General features: G+C 50.9%; 3 protein-coding genes across 3 annotated transcripts; 2 read left to right on the forward strand and 1 right to left on the reverse strand.

Annotated features, from left to right (window-relative positions):
- The first annotated feature begins 975 nt into the window (after positions 1 to 975).
- On the forward strand, positions 976 to 2,713 carry LOC100899475 (cytochrome P450 3A6-like). Its single transcript, XM_003745651.2, has one exon. It carries the CDS (start codon positions 1,036 to 1,038, stop codon positions 2,641 to 2,643), a length of 1,608 nt encoding a protein of 535 aa, XP_003745699.1. The 5' UTR covers positions 976 to 1,035; the 3' UTR covers positions 2,644 to 2,713.
- A 6,361-nt stretch (positions 2,714 to 9,074) lies between these two features.
- On the reverse strand, positions 9,075 to 13,066 carry LOC100904668 (uncharacterized). The gene is made up of 5 exons (XM_003745523.2): positions 12,882 to 13,066; positions 12,195 to 12,309; positions 11,029 to 11,116; positions 10,757 to 10,910; positions 9,075 to 10,588 (listed from the first exon to the last, which is right to left on the reverse strand). Exons 1-5 carry the CDS (start codon positions 12,931 to 12,933, stop codon positions 10,500 to 10,502), a joined length of 498 nt encoding a protein of 165 aa, XP_003745571.1. The 5' UTR covers positions 12,934 to 13,066; the 3' UTR covers positions 9,075 to 10,499.
- Positions 13,067 to 15,037: 1,971 nt separating this feature from the next.
- Ire1 (serine/threonine-protein kinase/endoribonuclease Ire1) lies at positions 15,038 to 20,878 on the forward strand. Its single transcript, XM_029112108.1, has 9 exons — positions 15,038 to 15,295; positions 16,698 to 16,847; positions 16,952 to 17,726; positions 17,868 to 18,041; positions 18,151 to 18,332; positions 18,395 to 18,729; positions 18,834 to 19,176; positions 19,304 to 19,795; positions 19,909 to 20,878. Exons 1-9 carry the CDS (start codon positions 15,236 to 15,238, stop codon positions 20,536 to 20,538), a joined length of 3,141 nt encoding a protein of 1,046 aa, XP_028967941.1. The 5' UTR covers positions 15,038 to 15,235; the 3' UTR covers positions 20,539 to 20,878.
- The last annotated feature ends 1,157 nt before the right edge of the window (positions 20,879 to 22,035 follow it).

A 22,035-nucleotide genomic window follows, 5' to 3' on the forward strand; every position in this document is an offset into this window, starting at 1 on the left:
AACTTTTCCCGGTACCTTTGAATTTTCCCCCTCGGCTCCGCTCGTGGGGTGCCTCATATTTTACTCACTCTCGGTGAATTCGGTTTCATCCCTGTAGTCTCCCTCCGCTGAACAGCAGAATTTTCTGTGAAGAGGGAATGCTCGCTCTAGTACTGGGTTTCCCCAGCGAAGTCTAGGTCACTAGTCATGACAAGCGAATCGTATCAATGAGGGAAAACCCGTTCGAAGTCTCTGCGCTTGCGCTGAACGCGAGTCTCGATGCACCGATTGCTCGCTTGATCCGTAAGTTTAGGAGCTTGTTGTTTCCCGCATGTAGCACCAAGCATCATCGAAGTACAAGCAATCACTGTCTTTGGTGACTGGACTGCTCGCACCCACGTCACTCCTCGATGACGTCGCCATGATTCGTGACTCCCTAAAAACCGGCGGCGTTTTCCGCATCGGGGAATCGAGGATGACTCGACAAAAACGATTCCAAGGCACAACTCGGATCATCCCTCATGAGAGCCGAGGAACTTCGGGGCATCGAGACATCGAGCGGAAGCGCTGTCTGATGTTAACAAGAAAAAGAAGGAAAGGGGCCAATGGGAAGGTAAGCGGGATCAATCAGTCAAGGAATCGCGGTTCTCTCTTGTCGTGGATCTCCAGCGGCGCGACATCTGATGCGACTCCCGCGGCTGCTGCTCCTGTTTTCATTTTTCTCAGCTCCTGGGACCCTTCCGCAGACCGCGAGCGATAGAACCACAGAGAGATTTCAACTTTTGAGAAGTTTTGGAAATCTTCTATTTTCTCGCATGTCAGCGTGCTCTCCGACGGAGTAGCAGACTGCAGTTTTCGCATGGAACAGCCAATGCCGTGAACGCGCGCTTCTGGGACGGTATCTATTCACCTCTAGAGAGCGGGGGCTTAGGCGCTCTTAAAGGAGCGAGCGGCTGGATGACTGGGCTGAATTCCCAAATCCGTGAGCGCATATAACTCCAACACGAATAGACACCAGAAGCCCCAGCGGTGCCTAAACAATCATTTAGTGTCGTGATGGAGTGCAGCTACTTCGCTCTTGTGTTGACTGTACTTGCTCTCGCGTTCGCCTACTTCCTCAGGAAACGTCGAGAGCATTTTTCACTGTTCGAGAGAGCTGGAATCGAAGGCCCTCCACCCTCCGTGATCTGGGGGAATATTTGGGAAATCTACACAAAATCTCACAAGACTTGCCAAAAAGAATGGCACGAAAAATACGGACCCGTCGTCGGCTACTTTTTCGGCTACCAACCCACTCTGCTGATCTCCGACGGTGAAATTCTCAAGAACGTGCTGTTCAAAGACTTCCACAATTTCGCCGATCGTGGTGCTCTCATGGGACGCGTCGACAGAAATTTCGGTGCCTTGACAGAGCTCCGCGGCCAGCGATGGAAAGAGGTACGATCCACCCTAACGCCTTCATTTACCTCAAGCAAACTGAAACAGCTCTGCCCTGAAGTAATTCACATCGTGGACGATTTCATGGAAAACGTCGACGCAGCACACGTGAACGGAAAAGAATTCGACATGTACGAGCTATATAAGGGACTCACCCTGGACACGATCTGCAGATCCGCGCTTGGTGTGGATTTCGAGATCCAGAAGAATATCGCCGAGTCCAGAATCCTTCACGCTATCAAAGCTTTATTCAACTCGCCGATGAATTATCTTACTGTAGCGCTCGCTTGTTTCCACGACATTCGACGTATCGGAGGGAGCATGGTTTCTCGAATTTTCCTCAGACTCGGCAACAAGGGTAGGGATCCGGTGAACGAACTGTTGGTGCGGTGCGAAGAAGTCGTCAAGTTGCGACGCAGCAATCCGGAAAACCGCAGAGTCGATCTATTGCAACTGATGATCGATGCTCAGGGGTCTGAATCCAATGCGGACATTTCGGCCCTGATCGCCGGAGATGACGCCGAGCGGCACCAAGCACAGCAAGAAAAAGGGAAGACGCTAGGCCAATGTCCGATTTCAAAATCGAAAGGTCTGACGGACAAGGAAATCACCGCAAACGCTTTTTTGGTTCTCGCCGCTGGATATGAAACCACGTCGTCTTCCTTGGCGTTCATAACACGGGTCCTACTTCGCTTCCCCGAAGTGCAAGAACGTCTCCGGGAAGAGCTTCTTGAGGCCACGAATGGGGGTCAAGTTTTCGAGTTCGAAAAACTGCAGAAATGTCGATTCATGGAGTCCTTCATCCAAGAAGTTCTCCGAATGTATCCCCCGATTCACTCGTTCACTTCGAGGTACGCGAATGAGCAGAAAATATACGGAGACCTGACCGTCCCTCAAGGAGTCGATGTTCTGGCCTCAACTATAGCCTTACATTACAACGAAGAAGTGTTTCCGAATCCCTGGGAGTTCCAACCCACGAGGTTTCTGCCCGAGAACAAATCCGTGGCCATGTCTTGGGCTTGGCAACCCTTCGGAGCGGGACCCAGAAACTGCATCGGCATGCGATTTGCGCAGATGGAGATCAAGATAACGCTGGCGAAATTGTTGACCAAGTATCGCCTCTCTTGTGACAGTGAACCGAAGGGTGACATTCAAATACCTACGATGGACAGACCTGCCCTTCAGCAGATCAGAGACCCGCTGATGGTCAAAACAACCTTCATTTAACTCAGATGCTTAGCTCCGAGCGAAGAGAAGAAATCAAGCAACCAACATCGATAAACTACCCGCTCGAGTAGGACTGAACGACTCATTGACATTCATTGACCATTACACAGCGGAAGCGTTTTCTTAATACACAATGAATGCAGCATAAGATCAGGATGACCCTGTATCAAGCAATCCTGATTCGAATGTCTAGTCTAGTGCTCAGAAAGTCCCTCCAATGGGGCCCCTCTCCAGGGCTCTCCCGCGGGAAGCACTGAAATAAATCTCAACGTCTCTATCTGGGAGAGTTGAGACCTGGGATGATATGATTTTGAGGCATATGATTTCGAGGGTGGAGGAGGCAGGGGGACTCCCTCTTCCTCAGGGGCCAGTTGCCACGATATTCTCCGGATCACAATCATCCTAGTTTTAGACGTATCGCGTACACAATTGAAACATTGCAATCGATCGCACTCCGATTTTCTGATCCGCTGCCCCGTCTCCCATCAGGAAGCGAGTTTGATGATCGCTTGCGGAGGCATCAGACGCAAGAAATGAGTGGAGATCTACTACGGCGAGACCAGCAGCGGCAACAGCGAAATGGAGCTGGGAAGATGAAGCTGAACTGAGGAATAAAGAGAGGGATATTGATTCAGGTCCACAGCGGACGGGTTGGGGAGGAAACCGGAGACAAGGAATAAAAGAAAAATGAATACCTTCCCCCATATACTAGTTTTCCGTCATTCCGGGAACACCGGACGCAGGAATGGTCCGACGGTTTCTCGGTCACGAGATTTCGGAAAGAATCGATTCACTTATCTTCCATGCTCGGATGAGATCTACGGTGCCTCGAAATCGGAGGTCCACGTGTCAGAACGCATGTCCACATATCTCCTCGGGAAATTCCCTGAGGTCAGAGGTTCGATTCCCCACCCATTCTCGAATGGTGCTTTCGAATGCTGCTGGTTTTTTTTCGGGCCTCGGAGTCTCGACGGTATGCATTTCTGGCAGATAGGACTTGAGATTCATCTAGCCAAACCATAGAATGGAGGCTCACCCCGGACCGGGAGCCGACAGGAGACATCGGCAAGCAAATCTCCAGTAGATTAGGGAGCTGAAGCTGTGCCGGCTTGGATTCCTCAGCAGCGCCTAGAAAAGCCGGATTTAGATTCGTCAATTTCGGGGAGACTTTCTCCCTCCCTCGCACACTCCGTTCATCAGATGCTCGTCGGATCCGAACCAAGGTGTGCACGATGCTGCGAACATCGAACAACCGAATTCAGGAATTTCTCAGATACGCTGACAGGGACCTCATTGGTGTGATGCGCGGCATTGCACTCGCGCCCTCTATGGAGCGCTCCTCTAGAATCGAATGCAGGCGCTATCTGGACGACTGATTAAGGAACTAGAGCCACGTTCGCACGCCAGCTTATTGAAAAAGGTACGCATTGAAGTTGGTGGACCGGGTGAAGCAACCTCAGGTAGTTCCGGTATTTCCTCAGGCACCGTGGATCGGAGCACCTTCGGGAACGCCACTCAATGGGCCTCAACCCCAGTCCGTGGTATATTGGATCTTTCCCGGTCTCTTGATGAGGGTAATTGTGGATGACGGAAATTGGATCGCTGTACTCTGCTCGGGAATCGACAATTGAGAGTAAAGCCCGATTGCGAACGAGTGTGGGACGCGGCAGTGCCCGGCCTCCTACTTCTGAATTAGGAAGAGTGAGCGCTGCGCCAAGAGCGCGGACGGTGTTCGAGGTGGCGCGGGAGTTCCCTCGAGCAGACGACCCCCGATGAGGTCTTTCCTTTCGCCCCTCGGCCCTGAACGGTGAAGAGCAAACAGCCCCGGAGTCGACTGGTTTCAATTCGAAGAGAGCTCTCAGTGAGGGGACGAAAAATTTCCTCCCTCGATTGTGTCCGTGAAGGCGAGTCGTCATGCTGACGCTGACTTCTCTGGTGGGCAATCTTCTGATTTTCACGGCAGTCTCTGCGTTGAGTCGCTCAGGTAAGCTCCACGCGCACTCACACCTACGCTAAGAGCTTAAGACATAACAACCCTTGTGCCCGATCCTGGTTTCGTATCTAGGGTTAAACTCCCATTGACTCAGAAAACCCGGGAGAGTGGGGAACCCGTTCCGGCCCTGAAAAGCATGGAAGCGAAAATATACTTCGGAATGAGGAGCGGGAGCCGTGCGAGTTCCCACTCGGGCTCGTCATGCCATGAGAGGGTACAGGAGAGACTTCTCAAAGGGTACAAGAGCGTGTTCTCAAGCGCTTCTCACGCTGATCATTTCCAGGTGGCCGCGCGGGGGATAAGCTCCCGTCCAAGGAGAACGATGGCAGATCATCAGACTTGAAAGCGATCGTTGCCTCGTTTCAAGTTCAATACGATAAAATCATTGAGCCCAAAGTGAGTATATTTTCGTAAGCTCTTGTCTCCGCCGTATCAAACGGGCGATTTGTCATAGCGACCTTCGATTTTCAATTTTTGCCCAATCAATTCCTCCAGCAGTCCGTGGATAATGGAGCTCAGTACTTGAATGAGAGCATTCTGCACACGAATCGCGAGTGTATTTTGTGGTGTTGGGAAACCACCAATTGTAATGTTGCGGTGTTCGGCTCCATGGTAAGTGCAGAGGTTCGGTACGATCAGATATTAACAGAGACTAATTAATTGTGAGCAACGCCATAAACATCAACGATTGATTTTCAGAGCATTGATCACGGTAGAAAATGTTATTTGTTCGATTGCGGACCTCGGACGAGGTTTTGTCGATATGTTGAGAACGAGAATTATGTCGCGTCAAGTCTACGCGACGACAAAGAGAAGAGCCGTTCGCCACCGAGGCACGACCACAAATATAGAGGTCTGTCGTCACTATATTCCGAGGGGGTTCTGAATTATTGTTGTATATTTCGTCCTCCGTGGGATAGTTGGGAGGACTTTTTTTTCCGTTGGGAGGATTGAATGGAGTTCCTGTGCTAAATTTAATCGATTCGATCCTCGCAGTGACGGTTTGCTCCGACCGCCATTTCCGATGTGCCAACGATTCTGCGTGTATTGCGATTCAGAAACACTGTGATGGAGTTCCTGACTGCCGTGACAATAGTGATGAACAGGGTTGCTTGTTGAAGTGAGTTCCAGGACAATTCGAATTGCTTTACGCGAGGTCGCGAATTCCAGCGGATTCCGCTAAGAATTCCTACTAAAATGAATGCGCTTGCAGTCGACCACCACACGATGTGAGCGATTTGATTGCGGATCCCGACCAAGACGACGATGAAATGTAAGTTTCCGTCCGCTCCATTTTTACCCTCTCGTAGAATCTGAGTCTCGAGTAGCATATGTTTAGCCATTAGTACCAGAACATCAGCGGAAATGACCAGTTCTCGCCTGATAACTGATGATGCGAAAATGCGACTTGCAGCGGAGTCGCTCGGGGTCTGCCAGGAAATCGATACTTTTCGGCTTCAGTGAAGGTAATCAACAGTTCCTGTGCGCGGGACGTTCAGCATATCATGAGTGGCTTCCTCCCACAGTATAACCCCCTTGATGATTCAGTGTGATTTATTTCAAATGAAAAATTTCAGCAGGCGCGAAAACAGCCCAAGGCTGCCAAGCTGTCCGCGTCGACGCCCACGCCGACCGCTCTCCGAGACGACTCGATCAAGCGACATGACTCCTCGAGGATGAGCATCACACTGAGCCAGGTCGAAGAAACGAAGACCGTTTCCCCGACTGATGTTCAGTCGGGTGCCATCCTGGCTATGGCGCTGGGTCTCTGCGTCACAGCCCTTCTCCTCGTGCTCGTTGGATGCAAGCTACGCCTCGTCAAAAGGTGCGATATTGGGGCCCGACCTAAAGAACATCTATCAACAAGGACACGAATGACTCGATTGTTTCTTCCAGGCGTCTCGTGGATTGGAGGAGCGACAACCGAAAGGGATTGAGCCTCCTAGCTGACGATGACGACGACTACGAAGAAGAAGAGGAGGAAGCTAATCAAGGAATAATCTAAGCACTTCTATCCTTAGTGAGACTAGCGCGCTAGGGAGATACATCCATCAATCCAGAAATCCTAGCTTATGCGTAGAACGCCTGGAGAGATACTCGAGCACTTCTGAACGCTTCCGGAAGCTCACCCTAGGTTAATCACAGAGGAGAGGAAAGCCTGCGAGATTCGTCTGTGAGTGCGCTACGAATCGAGCAGACCTATTCTACAACACTTCACCTGAGGAGGTACGGAGCCGCGATAGTTCCTTGAGTCCGAGGACTTCGTGGTAGGAAGGCAGCACTGTGGACAGGATCTCTACCCCTCTCGCCCTTGATTTCGAGCCTCGACAACAGACTCCACAGCTCATGTCAAAAGACGGTCTCGTTGAGATGACGGCGCTAGGCGTATGATCACGAAATCGACTTCTCAAAGTCCTAGAAAAATTGGGGACTCCCCGGAAATTCTACCACATATCTTTGTTCGACGCTAACGAGTCTCCCGGATCGTCTAGCGATAGGAGATTGCCTTCTTGCTCCTTCTCATGGGTTTCGAGCGATAATCTGCTCATTCCTCTAAATTCGATGCTTGACTTGGATCTTTCCGCCGAGTTTTCGAAGTTTTATCGATCCTTCCGCATTCTCCATTGAGATTCAAGACTCGATGTTCAAAGTTTCTCCGATAGTGACTCCGTTTACATGAAGCGGGAGTAAGGCGAACGAGCTTCTACCCAAGCTATAAGCTCTCATTCAAAGTTCGAACCACGGGGAGAAGAGTAGGGCTGATGCGAGATGCAAGCAGACAAGCTGCACTAGAGGTGAGACGGGAGCAAAGGTTCTGGTCGGGGCTTGTTTTTGGGGAGGGATCAGTGAAAGTGTAATCAGTCAGAGTCCGCTCCTCCCGTCCGCCTGCAACCTACAACTAGGGCGTCTCGTGTGAATGGAATCCTCGTTGACTGACGCGGTTGTCGGGGGTCATCCGCGAGATGCACTCGGAATTCTCCGCCGATGACCGGAAGTACTGAGGAAAAAGTAATCAAGGAGCAGAGGATAAAGTAGCTCATCACCACCACAATTTCGGATCTCGGCATGCCGCATAGCCGAACATCGCCGAGGATTCCGAGCAAGAGGTTTCTCAACAATGAACGTTATTTATTGTTAGTTCATTTATTCATGAGGGCAGCATATCGATTCCATATTAGCCAAGTTATTTTGCTGATATGGCCATCATTTAATGTTGAAAGATGAACACTCTAAGACGTTTCCCTCTAGGATTCTATAGCAGCGTTGTCTGGATAATAATAACCGTGGTTCAAGCGGTATATCGGTACGAAGAATGACCCAGCAGGTTCCGATGGGTCAGCCCCGTTCTCGGGAGCACGTGTTTCATCTGCTCGAAGAGCAAGACCCATCCGGATCACAGTCGACACAACCCATCGACCTTCTTCAAATGGCTCTGCTCCGGATTCGCTCCCTCCCATTCTTGAAGCTCCTCCGAATGCGGAAGCTGAGCTCCAACCCGACTCGATTCTCCGCCACGCTCTGACCCGACCATAGAGTTTTAGAATGCAAGTCCCTCAGTTCTTAGAGAGCGTTTGAAGCGCACATGTGCAAACCTTCCCTTTCGCGTGGATTGAACCATCTACGTGGGGAAGATTCAATAATTGCGGCGAGAACCTGAAGCCTGGATGCAAGGACTCGTCTTCGGGAAGAGCTCTGGAGATCGAGGCTGAAGGGAAGTTCAGGAATGGAGAGAACCATGCCTTGAAGGAGGGGGAAGGGGTCAAATTAGGAAGAGAATGAAGGACTAGTCTGGCTCTCGTGAAGCTTTGTTGGGAAATGATACCTTGTTATTCTGTCAAGAAATTTGTTTCCTTAATTTTTTTGTATATGTACGCTGAGTTCGGTTGGATTGAGTGTGTAAAAACGGATGTGAATAAACACGGTGGAAAAACACACGACGATACATCGATGCATAATACTCGAAGCTAGGAATCGGAAGCACGGAGATGCAGTCGGTCGATCCGCTTTCTTGCGAACGCGGTGCGAAGAGAGAATTATAACGATGAGGATTCCTCTTTGCGCTGCATGATAATTCTCTAACGATGTGGGGAGGGCGAGGGGGTCTTCTTGTCGCGACCTAGAGCCCCAGAATAGGCGAGCCGGGTCTAAGAAGCCCACCCCTCCTGCACGGAGTCGAAGTTATTCGAGGCTCAACTTGCCGAGACTTTCTCGAAGAGTGAAAAAGCGCCGACTCATGCGGCCACGCTGGACCTTAGCAGAGGATCAAAAAAAGTAATGGTGGAAGTGTTTTAATAGATCTGCCCGGAAGCTTGTCTTTGTATAATGCGCGCCTCCACAAGAGGTTTCGCCAGACATTCGTATTCTGCTCAAGAGGGCTGGTTTGGCCGGCGATTCCTCGAGTCGCCGGATGGTTTCCTAATCATCGCTCCCTGCCGTCTCCCCGCCTGCGATCGGTATTCTGATGAATCGCGACCGAGAAAGAGCATCTCGCAAATGACCGATTGACGGAAAGCCGACTAAGCAGAGACGTCTACAGAACTGAGAAGACGCTGATCTTTATTCCCCTCCTGAGAGCCCTGGCCGTGAACTAACAATACGATTTACGGTCCAGTTTGTCGTGCATCGTCGTCGGCGTTGGGTTTTAGCTCCTCTCGACCATCATCATTCTTACCAAAACCATCTTCCTGAACTGAAGATAAGCAAGGCACTTCTGTTGGAGGGCTCCAAAATGCCATCCGAATGGCACACTCCCCCTTGTCGATGTCTCAAGGGTCCCCAGTGAAACTCTAACTGTTACAACCTCTAGCTATTTTGCATCAACGAGAACGAGCAATGAAATCGCTCAATAGGAAGAACTCTGCATCGTATAATTTCACTGAGTATCGCATCTCGGATTCGTGTCACTTGGTCGAGAGCGATTAGCACTGTACTTGACTAGGGGGAGGGGTGGACAAGATGATGAGGGGAGATTTCGACTACGAATCTAAGATAGTGCCTCTACATCGCAACCAACACTAAACTCTAAAGCGCGCCGTGTGCAAACTATAGAACTCTACTTTCTACAAAATATTTCTCCTCTAGAAACGTTTTCATGGTCGAACTTTCCTTGCGAGCGAGCAGTTTCTCCTCTCCCGACAGAATTGGAGCGGAGTTCGCCGGAGCTTAGTTTTTTCTGTCTCGGGGCTTCTCGCACCGAGCTGACATTACAGATAGGTATGAGAACTGAATGGGCGCTCTTCCCAAGATAAGGGTAAGTAGTTCGTGACCCGTCACGAGTTGATCTTCCTACTCTCGAATCATCACAAGTTCACTGGAGTTCTCCTCGGAAACCCGGAAGCAAAAATACTGAACACGATTTACACCCAACGATTCGGTGAGTCAAGGGAAATTGTGCGACCTGTTTGTAAGCGGGTTCGAGGTTTTGTCCTGCCGTTTTCCTACAGTCGTCGTTCGTCGAGCAGCAACGACCATATTCACACAATTACAGTGCTCTTTATCCTCTATCCAACCCCGTGACCTCCCTCCATACGGAGCTGCAGCGATATTTTACATGGCGGATTTCTGACCGAATCAAGTCAATGCTGTTGCTTGAATTTATCTAATCGTCGAGTCGAATCCCTTCGATAAATCACCTCTGGTCGTAAGTTACTTGGCATGTCGCTATAAGCTTCGTTAGAATCTTGCGAACTGCGAGAAAAAAAATGTAGGAAATAATCTTGTCCGAGCGGAGACTTGTAATTTGGCATGCATCCTGCTTCGATTCGGCCGAAATGAACAATGATGATTTCAGCAATTTCTCCCGATTTTGCCCTCCATTGCATATGTTCTCCTGATATTCCATGCTGAATCCCTCGGCTGTTTTTCAAGGCGTCTGATTCTGTATGACATGGCGGATAATTTTGTGATAATGATGATCAGCCCACACTCGCTCGTAGTTGCACGGAGTAAATTCTGAAAGCCGGAATAATCGATGAGTAAATTTTCGAACGACAACGGATGCTGCATTTCAATCCTGTCAATCTCCCAATAATTAGCGATTCAATCCTGTCAATCTCCTAATGATTAGCGATTCTTCAAGAGCCCAGATGATGGATTCATAGATTAATGTCGGGGACCTACCTGGCACCTTAACGGCGTTGTGGGGACGGTAATAGACGATGTCATTCGACTTGGAAGTGCTCTTCTTCTCAGTCTCAGGACTGGTCTGGAGAGAATTCCACGTCATGGCGAAGAATGACACTACTTCGGCGTCGGGCTGGACTCGACAGACCTCCTGAGGAAATCCAGAATCGACGATGAGAAGGTCGCGCGAAAACAAAACCCAAGGACATGAATCGCCGAAAAGCCGACGATATTCGGATTCGAAAACGCAAGTCTCGAGTGGAGCATACCTGATCTGGAGTTTTATCCGGCCGAGGCTTCCGCCGATGTGAATTCGCGCCATTTTTCGGAGGGAGGAAGACGGGTCTCGGACCGATGCTGTAAAACAGGAAAGCACAAAATGAGTGCACTGCAATAATGATGCAGATTTTCACTATGGTTTACACCTGTTTTTCTAGGAGCGATTCCCGATCTCGGACTGTATCCTATTGCTCCGGCCTGGCCGACGCCGAATCTGTGTCATGAGTCATGAGAGCAGCGGTGTCGACGTCATGTGAGTGATGCGATAAGAGCGCATACTAATACAGTACGTATCCTGCCTCGTCTTCTGTGATCGGATTGTCCAGCGTCGCTCAACCTCCTCGTCTCCCACGTATTAATGAGACATTGTCTCGATGTCTCAGAGACCAATCTCAGTCCAGGAAAAGGATTCACGAATGTTTTTTTTCCTCACTTGCTTCCATTCGCTCAGGCACGCAGGCCCAGCGAAAGACTCTCCGAGGTCCCAAGCGCGTGCCTAGCGTGTCCGGAATTCGCTTCTCGCTCACATTTATGATGTTCTTTTCGGAAGTGATAGGGCCGGGGCGCTGAACTGCGCCAAAATGGATCGCGCCCGACCGATACAGAAAACCTCATCAACGAAATCTCGAGCAATATTTTGCCTCGTCACTCGTAGGTGAACGAGTTTCCGATTCTCGACCCTCTGGGCGCACCACGCAACTGAGAATACTCACAAGGTTCGAAGAAATGACCTTGAGCGTCTATCTCAGAGAAACAACAGCTCTGCACGTGCATTGCGGTGATATTTCGCAGATTCTCACTGAATTCTGTATAGGTAGATCGAGACGCGAGGCAGATGTGACTCTTGGCACCCCAGCACCGCCGGGCCAGAAGGGGGACAGAAATAAATAAATTCTAGCATAGGCCCTTCCGCGATAGGGCTTTCCCAGGGGCAGCGCGGAGAAACTTCAAGGCTCTACCCAACGACGGAGCCCGAGAAAAATGAACGAGATATCTGGTTGTGCTCCCGGAATGACGTGCTTATCATGGTCGTGTCTCCCGTGATTCTTAAGATGGTGTCGATTACGATAAATCCATAAGTGAACAACTGAGGAGGCTTTCGTCACGAGGGACACCCCGACATGCGTCTTGAGACGAGTTGACAAAAGATACTCACGGTAATCCGTCGTGGCAGGGGCTTTTATTCACCGAATCAGCACCGGTTTTCTCATTTGGTGGAGAAATGCTCTTCGCAGAAACATCGAACGAGGTGTTCTTGTTCCCGTTGATTCCTGCAACACGAGGTTTCGACGAACGTTAAATAGAGTGAGGCAAATGGAGCTTCGGAATCGTGTGTCCCTAGACTCGATTGTCACGCTCCGCTCCAGACTCGAAGTACACGCTCGCGATCCTGCAAGTCATCGCGATGTCGATAAGAGATGGCCGGTGGTCATCCCTAGGGGCCTGGTCCATCGAAACAATGTTCCGTGATCGCCAATCATTACAGATCACCATCCTCGATCATCCTAGAACGTTTCTGCTTTCGTTCTCAGAATCCTTGGCACGGTCCACGGTACTCAGACTAATTCCGAACTGTGACATGGGGAAATTCCGCAGAAAATCCAAGCCGAGAATCAGTGGTGAGAGAGGCGCACATGCGAGCTCTGCAACCTCGCGCACTAGGTAGCGAGGAGCGAGTGATGTGATTTCTGACGCAGTACTCCCGTGGCAACCGGCAACCTCTTCGACACAATTCGCCGCTAGAGCGTGGCAATTCACGTTCAAGGCACGTCACGTAGAGAGCAAATTATTTCTGGAGTACTCATGCCCTTGATGTACCCTCAGTGAAAGCCATCGAACTCACCCATGAGACGGGTTTTCAAGAGACCTCCGTTCGGACCCTTGATTGTGTACATCGCTTCAGTATGAGTTCCTGGACCCAGCAAGGAATACCAAAGCAAAGTTCAGCTTAAAAGGAACATAAGATTCAACCGGCTCCGGACTCTCCGCACTCTCATAGGTCGCTTCTCCACGCAGACACGCCGCTTTATCAATGAACAACAGTTCGGAATGCAGCGGCCTCTGGCGACTGTAAAGGGAAGCGCTTTCGAATTTTCCCGGGCAGCGCTCCGGCTTCCTGAGGGTGGGGGCGCCAATGATCGAATAAGATGCGCGGAGAGAAACCAGGCGCGGAGACCGCACTCTGGGAAAACGCATGAACGTAAGCTTCAGTACAGGGAACCCCGATCCCGTTCGCAGCTATTCTGGAGTAGATGGGAATATTTTTACATTTTACATTTTCAGCCCTGTGGACTGTTGCCGTTGAGCACTCCAGATTCCAAGGAGGAAAGACCCATCCATGCCCATCGTACCATGGCGTTCCCGGCGGAGTATATCTCATAACACTCCCCACTCGTGACTCTCAATTATGTCAGGTTTGAGGAGCGAGCTCGGAATGGGTAAACTATTAACTCAACCTCGACTCGTCAAGCATAGTAAAATTAATCCAGCAGTTCACGAAAACCCCGATCAGTCGGTTAGTCAATACGGCTCACGACGATACCGGGATGACGCCGCAAGTGCTCCCGTGAGATATCGAATCGCGTGTGAGGGGGCCACGGTCATGCTCCCGATCTCGGATTTCCGCGGCACTTTGAGACAACCGGGATGTCTTACAGCTCACAGGGAACCTCCAGAGGGAAATAGCTCTCTTAGACTCGAGATGACGAAGGTCGCGATCGGGAGGACAAGAGCACCGTACTTGAAGTTCTTCGAGACTCCGCCAGGGAAAGATGCCTACGAGTCCACCCGGAGCAGCATCTCCGGGCCCTTAGCTAGGCAGGTTGGAAGAACGGGGCGAAAGACAGGTCTTGAAAACTCGTTCGGATGAGGAATAGCCGTCAGTCAGTTATGGAATCCACGAAATGTCCAAGCTGAGGAAAAGGGGAGATAGGAAAAGCCAGCAAGTGGATATTCTACCTTTCGAAGAATGAGATGAGTGAGCAAGATGATCATCCGAGCCCTAGGGAGGCGAAAGGTGCGACTCGACTGTGAAAACCGACCGCAAGCTATCGCAACTCCGAGGCGGTCAGGGCGACACGGGGCATACTGGGTTGGAGATAGAAAGCATATCCATACCGGTACTCGGAATGCCCCTCGAGCAGGTGACTGCCTGCCTATTCTCATCGACTTGAGACTTCCGTCAATTGATAAGCTGCCCTGCGCTCAGCCTGCCGATTGAAACGGCTGCTCGAGATGTTCGCGAAAAGCTAAGTCATGGAAAATTCATTCGAAAAAGAGCTGAATCAACTCCCTTGGCGTCTTCAGATTTTACTCTAAATGTCCCACCTCCATAATGGAACAGGCTTCCGATAATCCTTCCTGATCAAGGATGAAGTTCGATTGCTTGAGCTGCCTGGGAATGAGAAGTTAGCCCGGGGAAGCAGAGGGAATCGCCCGCTGAAAGTTCCAGCATAGATCATCGACAGCATCATTTTCCGATCATTCCGATCGTCGAGAAATTCCGTGAACACAGTGTCGCGGCCCGCGATCTATCTGCGTCTTTGAAACTATGAAAGTATAAAAGTTTGCCCCATTGTCCCCGTGAGCTTCCCTGCAGGCGTACGCTGAGGAAGTGACAGTCAGCCAGGGAGGAATCAAATGTCAGAGTGAAGCTCCGTCAGATGTTCACGCAGGTCTGCAGTGAGGAAGGTCTGCAGAGAAGACTGACACTCGGCGCTCGAATGCGGGACGCGGATTCTTCGACGCCTTCCGGTGACCTCCGCCTAATGTCAGGAATGTGTATGAAACTGACATGAGTGCTCGCTTCGCTTGATGCGAAGTTCCGAAAGGAGAGCGGCGTGCTTGTTATTGTTGTTTGCCGCTCTTAGCTTCTGCTATCACAGCAGGAGGATCGCTCAACGTTTAGAGCACCAGCACGGACGTCGAACCCAAGGGAAAAGCCGTCACAAACAGACCGACGACAAATCTCTTTCGCTATTAAGCCGGACCGTGTGTGAAGCACATACGTTCATTTCCGGAGTGCGACGTGCAGTTGAAGTGCGGGACGAATCATGGCCACGGCTGCTGCGACGCGGATTAAAACTTGACCACCTGCTCATATCAATAGAATTTTCGGCCTGAACGGGGAAAAACAAACACGAAAAAAGACAAATCGTTTTGTGATCTTTGCTCGGAAATGCAACAAAGATCCTCGATATGCACCTCATACGAGCTCTGCTCTTCGCATCGATCGCCGTAGGTCTCCGCGCAGAAGAGGTGAGATATATGAAGCAGAATGGCTGGAACAGGAACGATTTCTCGTGCGAAAAGTTCTATTGAAACCAAGAGGGAATGAATGGGCTCGGGAAATCCTCCGGAAAATTCAGCGCCGTCGATGTCGTTATGATCCTCGAGCAGTATCGGTACAATGTAGGAGTGGGAGGTGTCGCTCTGCGATCATCTTCGTCCAAGTTTTTCGTTCAAGGAAGGCGGTTTTCTCGTTGCGTCGATTTTCGGGCTAATTCTGACCTCCTACCGAGGGAACGCGCTGTTTTCTTCGGAGGGCGTGCGACCTCTTCGAACACATCACACCCTATGCATCAAGAGCCGGAGAGATTTTAGGATTCAACGTAGACTTCGATTCCATACCGAAGAGAAGGGAATTCATCGATCGATACGATTGTTCGAGATCGCTCCCCCACACGTACCATGGAGTCGCTCAATGCAACACGTAACGAAATTTCTTCTGTATCCGTTCTCGGAATGGAGCTCTAAGAAAAGGCAGTCTCGGGGAGCTTCCTGATCCAATGCGTGTCATGGTATTCGTATCGATAGGAGCATCGATCATTTTGCAGTTTTTCCGGCTTCTATTCCCCTCGAATTTCGCTCTCCTCTGTAGGAAGAGCGACTCAAATCAGAATCATGTCCATATCATATGATCGATGCTCCCCCGGCGCGACGTAGTAGGAATCTGTCGCATTCGTTTCGGCTCCCTGGTCTGATTTGAGTGATCGGAGCGTTGCCGCTGTAATTCAGCGTTTCCGTCCACGCTGGTGGTTGTTCGCTTCAGCGGCAAGTCGGTCCGCTCAGAGATAATCTGAAAGTACAGCACTCATTGAATTGTTGCAGCCGCCGGTATCGGCGATTCCTCCGGACGAAAGAGACCGCCTGACCGAAGAATCGAAGCCGCTCGTTCTGACTCGGAGAGCGATTGCGGTCTCTTAGAGGCGCGCGAGTGAGGGCTCGCTTACAGAGGAGCAAGTCAAAGTTTTGAGATCGTTATTGAATAGAATAGGATATGTGTTCGATGACAGATGCTCTCGACATTCGATCACGTTCGACAACGCTGTAGTCGAAGCTATAAACGCATCGATCCGGGAGTAAGAAGCACGAGGCGTTCGATCGATTCACGGGATAGCTGGGAACTTCTTCGAGCTATGATTCTCGCTAGATCTGATCCGGCTCCGAATCATCTTCCTCCGCTGTCTCACACCATTCTCCTTCGTAGGAGATGTCGATCCGATCCGATCGATATACATCTGACACGCTCATTTTCCCGGGGCAAGCGACGCTGTCGACTAAAGAATTCTGTTCACCAAGGTCGCTGTGGCGATACGATGGGATGCGATATCTCCTCGCGGAAAAATCGAGAAAAATAACGCATCGATAACCTTTCTAGGACGCGGCAAATAATGCGAGCAAATCACGCTCCCAGCTGAGCGAAGTCCGTCCTGTTCTGCTCGTATCAACGCTGAACGGACAACTTTCTGCGGTCGACAAGAAATCTGGACTCGTCCTCTGGTCGAGATATGAGGACCCCGTTCTCAAGGTTCGTCATCGATGAAATCCGCCGTCATGGCGCTCAAACATTTCCCCCGCGAAACGACCTTGCCCTCGACGATCGATACGACGTGGTACGATTCGTCCTTCCAGGTGCCCCCGGGTGCGTCTACGGCTTTTCTGCCTGACCCCAAGGACGGATCCCTTTACATATTAGTTTCCGAAGAAAAATCATCAGATGGAGAGGCTCGGAGACCGTCCATCAAAAAACTGCCGTTTACCATTCCCCAGTTGGTCACAGCGTCGCCCTGTCGATCTTCTGACGGCATGTTGTACACGGGCCAGAAACTTGATGTTTGGTTTGCGATAGATCTAGCTACGGGCGAGAAGAGAGAGACGATTTCTCTCTACGGCTCGGACAATGTGTGCCCTCAAAGTAAATCCGGAGTGGCCTACATTGGCCGCAGTGAATACCATTTAGCTATGTTCGAAGCTGCTACTGGTGAGAAACGCTGGAACGCTACTTATTACGACTACGCTTCCACGGCGGCTAACATGCCTGAAATCGCCGTGGGCGAATACGATCTGATACATTTCGCCTCCTCGGAAGTCGGTCGGATCCTATCGTTCGAAAAGGCTTCGGGCGACTTTTTGTGGGAAGCCGAGTTTACTTCTCCCGTTGTCGCGCTTTATCTGATGGACAACGCCGACTCGACCCTGAAGAGTTTGCCGTTCACGTCATTGGCTCAACGGACCATCGAAGATATCGGCTCGCGACTCCAGAAACAGACCTGGAAGAAGTACCTAGCCTCGCAGCTCGACCAGAGCTCACTTTTTCCGGCTCTCTACGTGGGCCTGGACGCCACGAGACAAGAGCTTTACGCGCTGCCGGCGCTCGTGGATAAAAATATACCTCTCATCCCGGTGAGTGCGCCTTGCGGGTGAGAAGACGACGCTCTCGGGGCCGGTCCTTGCTATTTCCCCGGGGTGGCTTTTCCGTTGCGCGAGTTCGTGTGCTCGGAATTCTCCCCGCTCGCTGATAATGTGTTCCGAAAACTGCAGGCGGAAGCGTCCAGTCGAAACATACCGCTGCTGGAGGGTCCGAAGGCAAAGACCGGTCGTCGCCGAGAGATCTTCGAGGGTTACTACGAAGTGCCAGAGGCACTCGTGAGTTCCCTGGCACCGCGGAAGCAGATTTCCGGCGATTCGTCTCTGCCGACGGGATTTCATCGAGCTGCGAATGGTAAGCAGCGTCGACGTAGACGCTGGAATCGGACAAGACGTCAGCGTGTGATAAATCAGGTGCCTCGCTTCTGCGGCCGTAATTCTACAAGAAGATACCTTTCCTCAAGGCGTTATCATCGAAGTTTCGCACCAAGACACAGGATCCCAAACCGAGGACTCGCGGGAGGAGATATCCGTCACGGAAGAACTCTTCAAAGAGCAAATCGCGAATCAGCTTTTCTGGATCAAAGTGTCTCTGGTAGCGCTCATTACAGTAATCATGACCACTCTTCTGTGTATCCATCGACAGGTTCGCGCTTTCTGAATTTTCGATTTGAACTTCATGAGGGGAGGGGGAACTCATTGTCGGAGCCCCGAGTGAACGAAACCAATCCTACTTCTCTGACATCTTGTTTCCCTCTGCAGTCCAGCATGGTCTCGAAAACTCCGAATCTCCGGGTGTCTGGAGAAACCGGTCTCCCGTTGAGCGAGCTGGAACTCTCTGAAAACGGAATTTGCAGCGTGGGAAAAATAACCTACGACTCTAACGAAAAACTTGGTGCTGGTGGGAATGGAACTGTCGTTTATCGGGGGCGTTTCGACGGGCGTCCCGTCGCCGTCAAGAGAATTCTGCCGGTTTGTTACTCGCTCGCGCTCCGGGAAGTCGAACTCCTTCGAGAAACCGACGAGCATCCAAACGTTGTTCGGTAAGTCATCGTGAGCGCGGGGAAACTTCAGAAATTTTCTAGCCCCCGTCGATCCTGCTCTGCACAGAATCGACTCTCCAATGTGGAGTAATTTCAAATTACAGATATTTCTGCATGGAACAAGACCCGCATTTCTACTATATCGCCTTGGAGCTGTGCGCTGCCACGCTTACCGAGTTCGTGGAAAACACGGATTTCGACAGACGAAACTTGAGTCCCCTGGAAGCGATCTATCAGGCTGCAGCGGGTCTCGAGCATCTTCACAGTCTCAACGTCGCCCACCGAGACGTGAAGCCTCAGAACGTTTTGATCTCGCAAGTGGGCCGCAACGGTCTGTTGAAAGTCATGATATCGGACTTTGGTTTGTGCAAAAAACTCTCCCACGGAGACCGAAGCTTCAGCAAAAAGTCTGGAGTTCTGGGCACCGAAGGCTGGATCGCTCCTGAGGTACGTTGGGTCTTTCCGGATCGAATCATGGGAGGGGGGGAAGCATCAACTCAACATGGTGGAAGGCAGAAGAACGTTATCATGATTAAGTTGTCCAGGCCTAATTCGCCATCGAATCGGTTTGCAGGTTCTGGAAGGCCCCGAGTCGAGTCGAGTGACAAAAGCGATCGACATTTTTTCGCTCGGTTGCGTGTTCTATTACGTTCTGAGCGGGGGCCTGCACCCATTCGGCGACGTCGTCGAACGTCAGGCCAATATCCGCAAAGACCGAATGAACCTGTCAGGGCTGAGAGCTCGAGACATCACGGCCAAAGGCCTCATACACCAGATGCTGCAGGCAGATGGGAGCAAACGGCCATCTGCCGCTCAGATTACGCGTCATCCGACGTTCTGGGACAACACGAAGATTCTGAACTTCTTCCAGGAAGTTTCCGATCGCATCGAAAAAGAAGACCATGCCAGTCCAGTGGTTCGACATCTCGAAAGACACGGCTTCCGGATCATCAATAGCGTGAACTGGATCGACCAGATCACCCAAGAGCTTCAGAAAGATTTGCGAAGATTCCGCAGCTATAAAGGGTCTTCAGTCAGAGATCTGTTGAGAGCCCTCAGGAATAAGGTAGTGATCTGGGTCGGCTCTCTCGGAGGAGCTGCGCATCGATATGGAGGGGCATCTGCCGAGCACCAGTCGCCATCAGTAATCTCATAGACGACTTCATCTGCTTTTTCCAGAAACATCACTATCGGGAACTGCCGGTGGAACTGCAGCAGGAACTCGGGACCATCCCGGATGAATACGTGGCGTACTTCACTTCTCGTTTTCCGTATTTGCTCATCCACACCTACGTCGCCATGCAACACTACCGTCATGACGCCCCTCTCCTCAAAGAGTATTACGCTCCTGATGGCCTTTCGGCACCCGTCGAGCTTTGCCAGCATCCCGATTTGGATTCGATTCCGCCGCCGAGCGATGCGTGGAAGATTTGGCGCACAAACAGGATGCTTAAAAGGGTCGACGAAAAGTCGGGGGCCTCTGCGGCGGATCTCAGTAATGGTCCGAGAGGCGACGCCTCCGCGACGTCGACGATGAAGGCTGTTGCGACGACAAACGGGTTCGCGGCTCTACCCCCCTTAGCCGCAAATCCAATCGGCCATGGCGACGGCGGAACCCAGGTCATGAATCCGCTGCGAGGCTGCAAGGACGCCGAAGACGACAACGCTCAGAACGATGAGAACGCCGGATGGACAACAGTGAATTCCAGTGCTCCCCGTTCGGCGTCCTCCTCGGTCTTGATGTCGGCTGCGGTTTCGGCGCTCCAGACGAAAAAGAGGAAACAGAAGAGAGCGAAGAAAAACGATTGAATTCCCTTGCAACATCTCAGACTCAATCAAAGTAACTTCCTGCTTTCGCCTTGTGTTACACGCGCGCATTGATAACTTTTCTCATCTTTTCCCCCGCAATCCTTGTGAAGCTCTAACGCGCAACATCTCACAAACGATTCCGTTCAAAAACGACGAATCGATCCTGTACCATATGCTCGAAGGCTTGTAAATTCTTGTGACATTCCTACATTTCCATCGCCCGAATTCTGTATTATGCGCTCGACATATCCGACCGGTGTACTTAAAGCCCACCGAGAACCGGACCCGATCTCTCGGAGTCCATCGTCATTATCGAAGAGATGAACAAACAAAGAAACGACGACGGAGGACTCACGGGAATTTCGTGCCGCATGTTCAGCGTTGTTCATAGGTTTCTCCTGCGGAGGATCATCGCATCCGAAGCAAGAATGTGAATTAGCACCATGATTTATCATTTTCCTGAAGTTACGCGTCGGAGAGATCCAGCGCTCCTGATGCTGTGGTCATCTCTGGGTTATATCGTCGAAACTCGGTGAATTTCCCTGAATGGAGATTCTCGGTCTTTTCGGAAGACTTGAAAGGCTTTATTGAATCCAACCGACTCTAGAATCGTTGTCCGGATCGGCAATTGTAGGAAAGTGTGTGATCCATCCGGACGTTACACAGTGAACGCGAATCGACTTCGATCGAGATAACTTGTGTTGAAACATCTCGCGAGAGAGCATATTTTTCGCATGACCAGAGAGACCTGTCTATTTTTGAGTGAACTCACCGCCAAAGGATGCAGCAAAACTTACGCTAAGCACATCATTTATGTTAGAAAATATCAATCCAGGACCTCGAGCTCCTGGATGGATCCAGTGGATTTGTGGAGATTCTTCGATTTTCGGAAAAGCGAGAAGGATCAAAGACCGATAGTCATTTCGTTCCGATCAAACGATGAGCACAAGAAGCCTCTCCTACAGAAACTGCATTTTCGCTCGCTGCCGCTTTTTCCGTTCCGGGCAGATAGCGATTGCGGGCTATCGGAGACACGGCGGTCCCGGGGAGACTCGTACTCGAAGTTTCCCTCCGGAACACAATTTAGGATGTATAATAGTAGAGCGCTCAGCCACACAGACTGACTGACTCAAAGCCCATCGCGGCCGACCGCTGAAAATATCAATCGGAAGAGCGTACGTACAGTCGCCCATGCGCGAAATTCTACAACCACGAGGAGAATTCTGAATGCCGCGAGTGCCGGCTTGAACCCTCAGTCAAGGACCAAGATTTCAAACGGCGTGAGTTATCAATCAAATCGCAATCCCCACAGTTCACGAGGTATGAGAAATAAATCAGATTTGAGAACAATCGCTGCATCATGGGAGGGGTCGATGTGCCTTTCGGCTCGAGGATATGGAGGGTCAGATCGTTGAAGGGCTCACCATGAGCGACGACATGCACTGTAAATTTCACGATAAAGGAGCCGCAATCACCGGTAAACCGAGGAACAATTGA

The sequence above is a fragment of the Galendromus occidentalis genome, unplaced genomic scaffold, assembly GCF_000255335.2.
Source record: "Galendromus occidentalis unplaced genomic scaffold, Mocc_1.1 scf7180000077484, whole genome shotgun sequence".
NCBI classification, from domain to species: domain Eukaryota; kingdom Metazoa; phylum Arthropoda; class Arachnida; order Mesostigmata; family Phytoseiidae; genus Galendromus; species Galendromus occidentalis.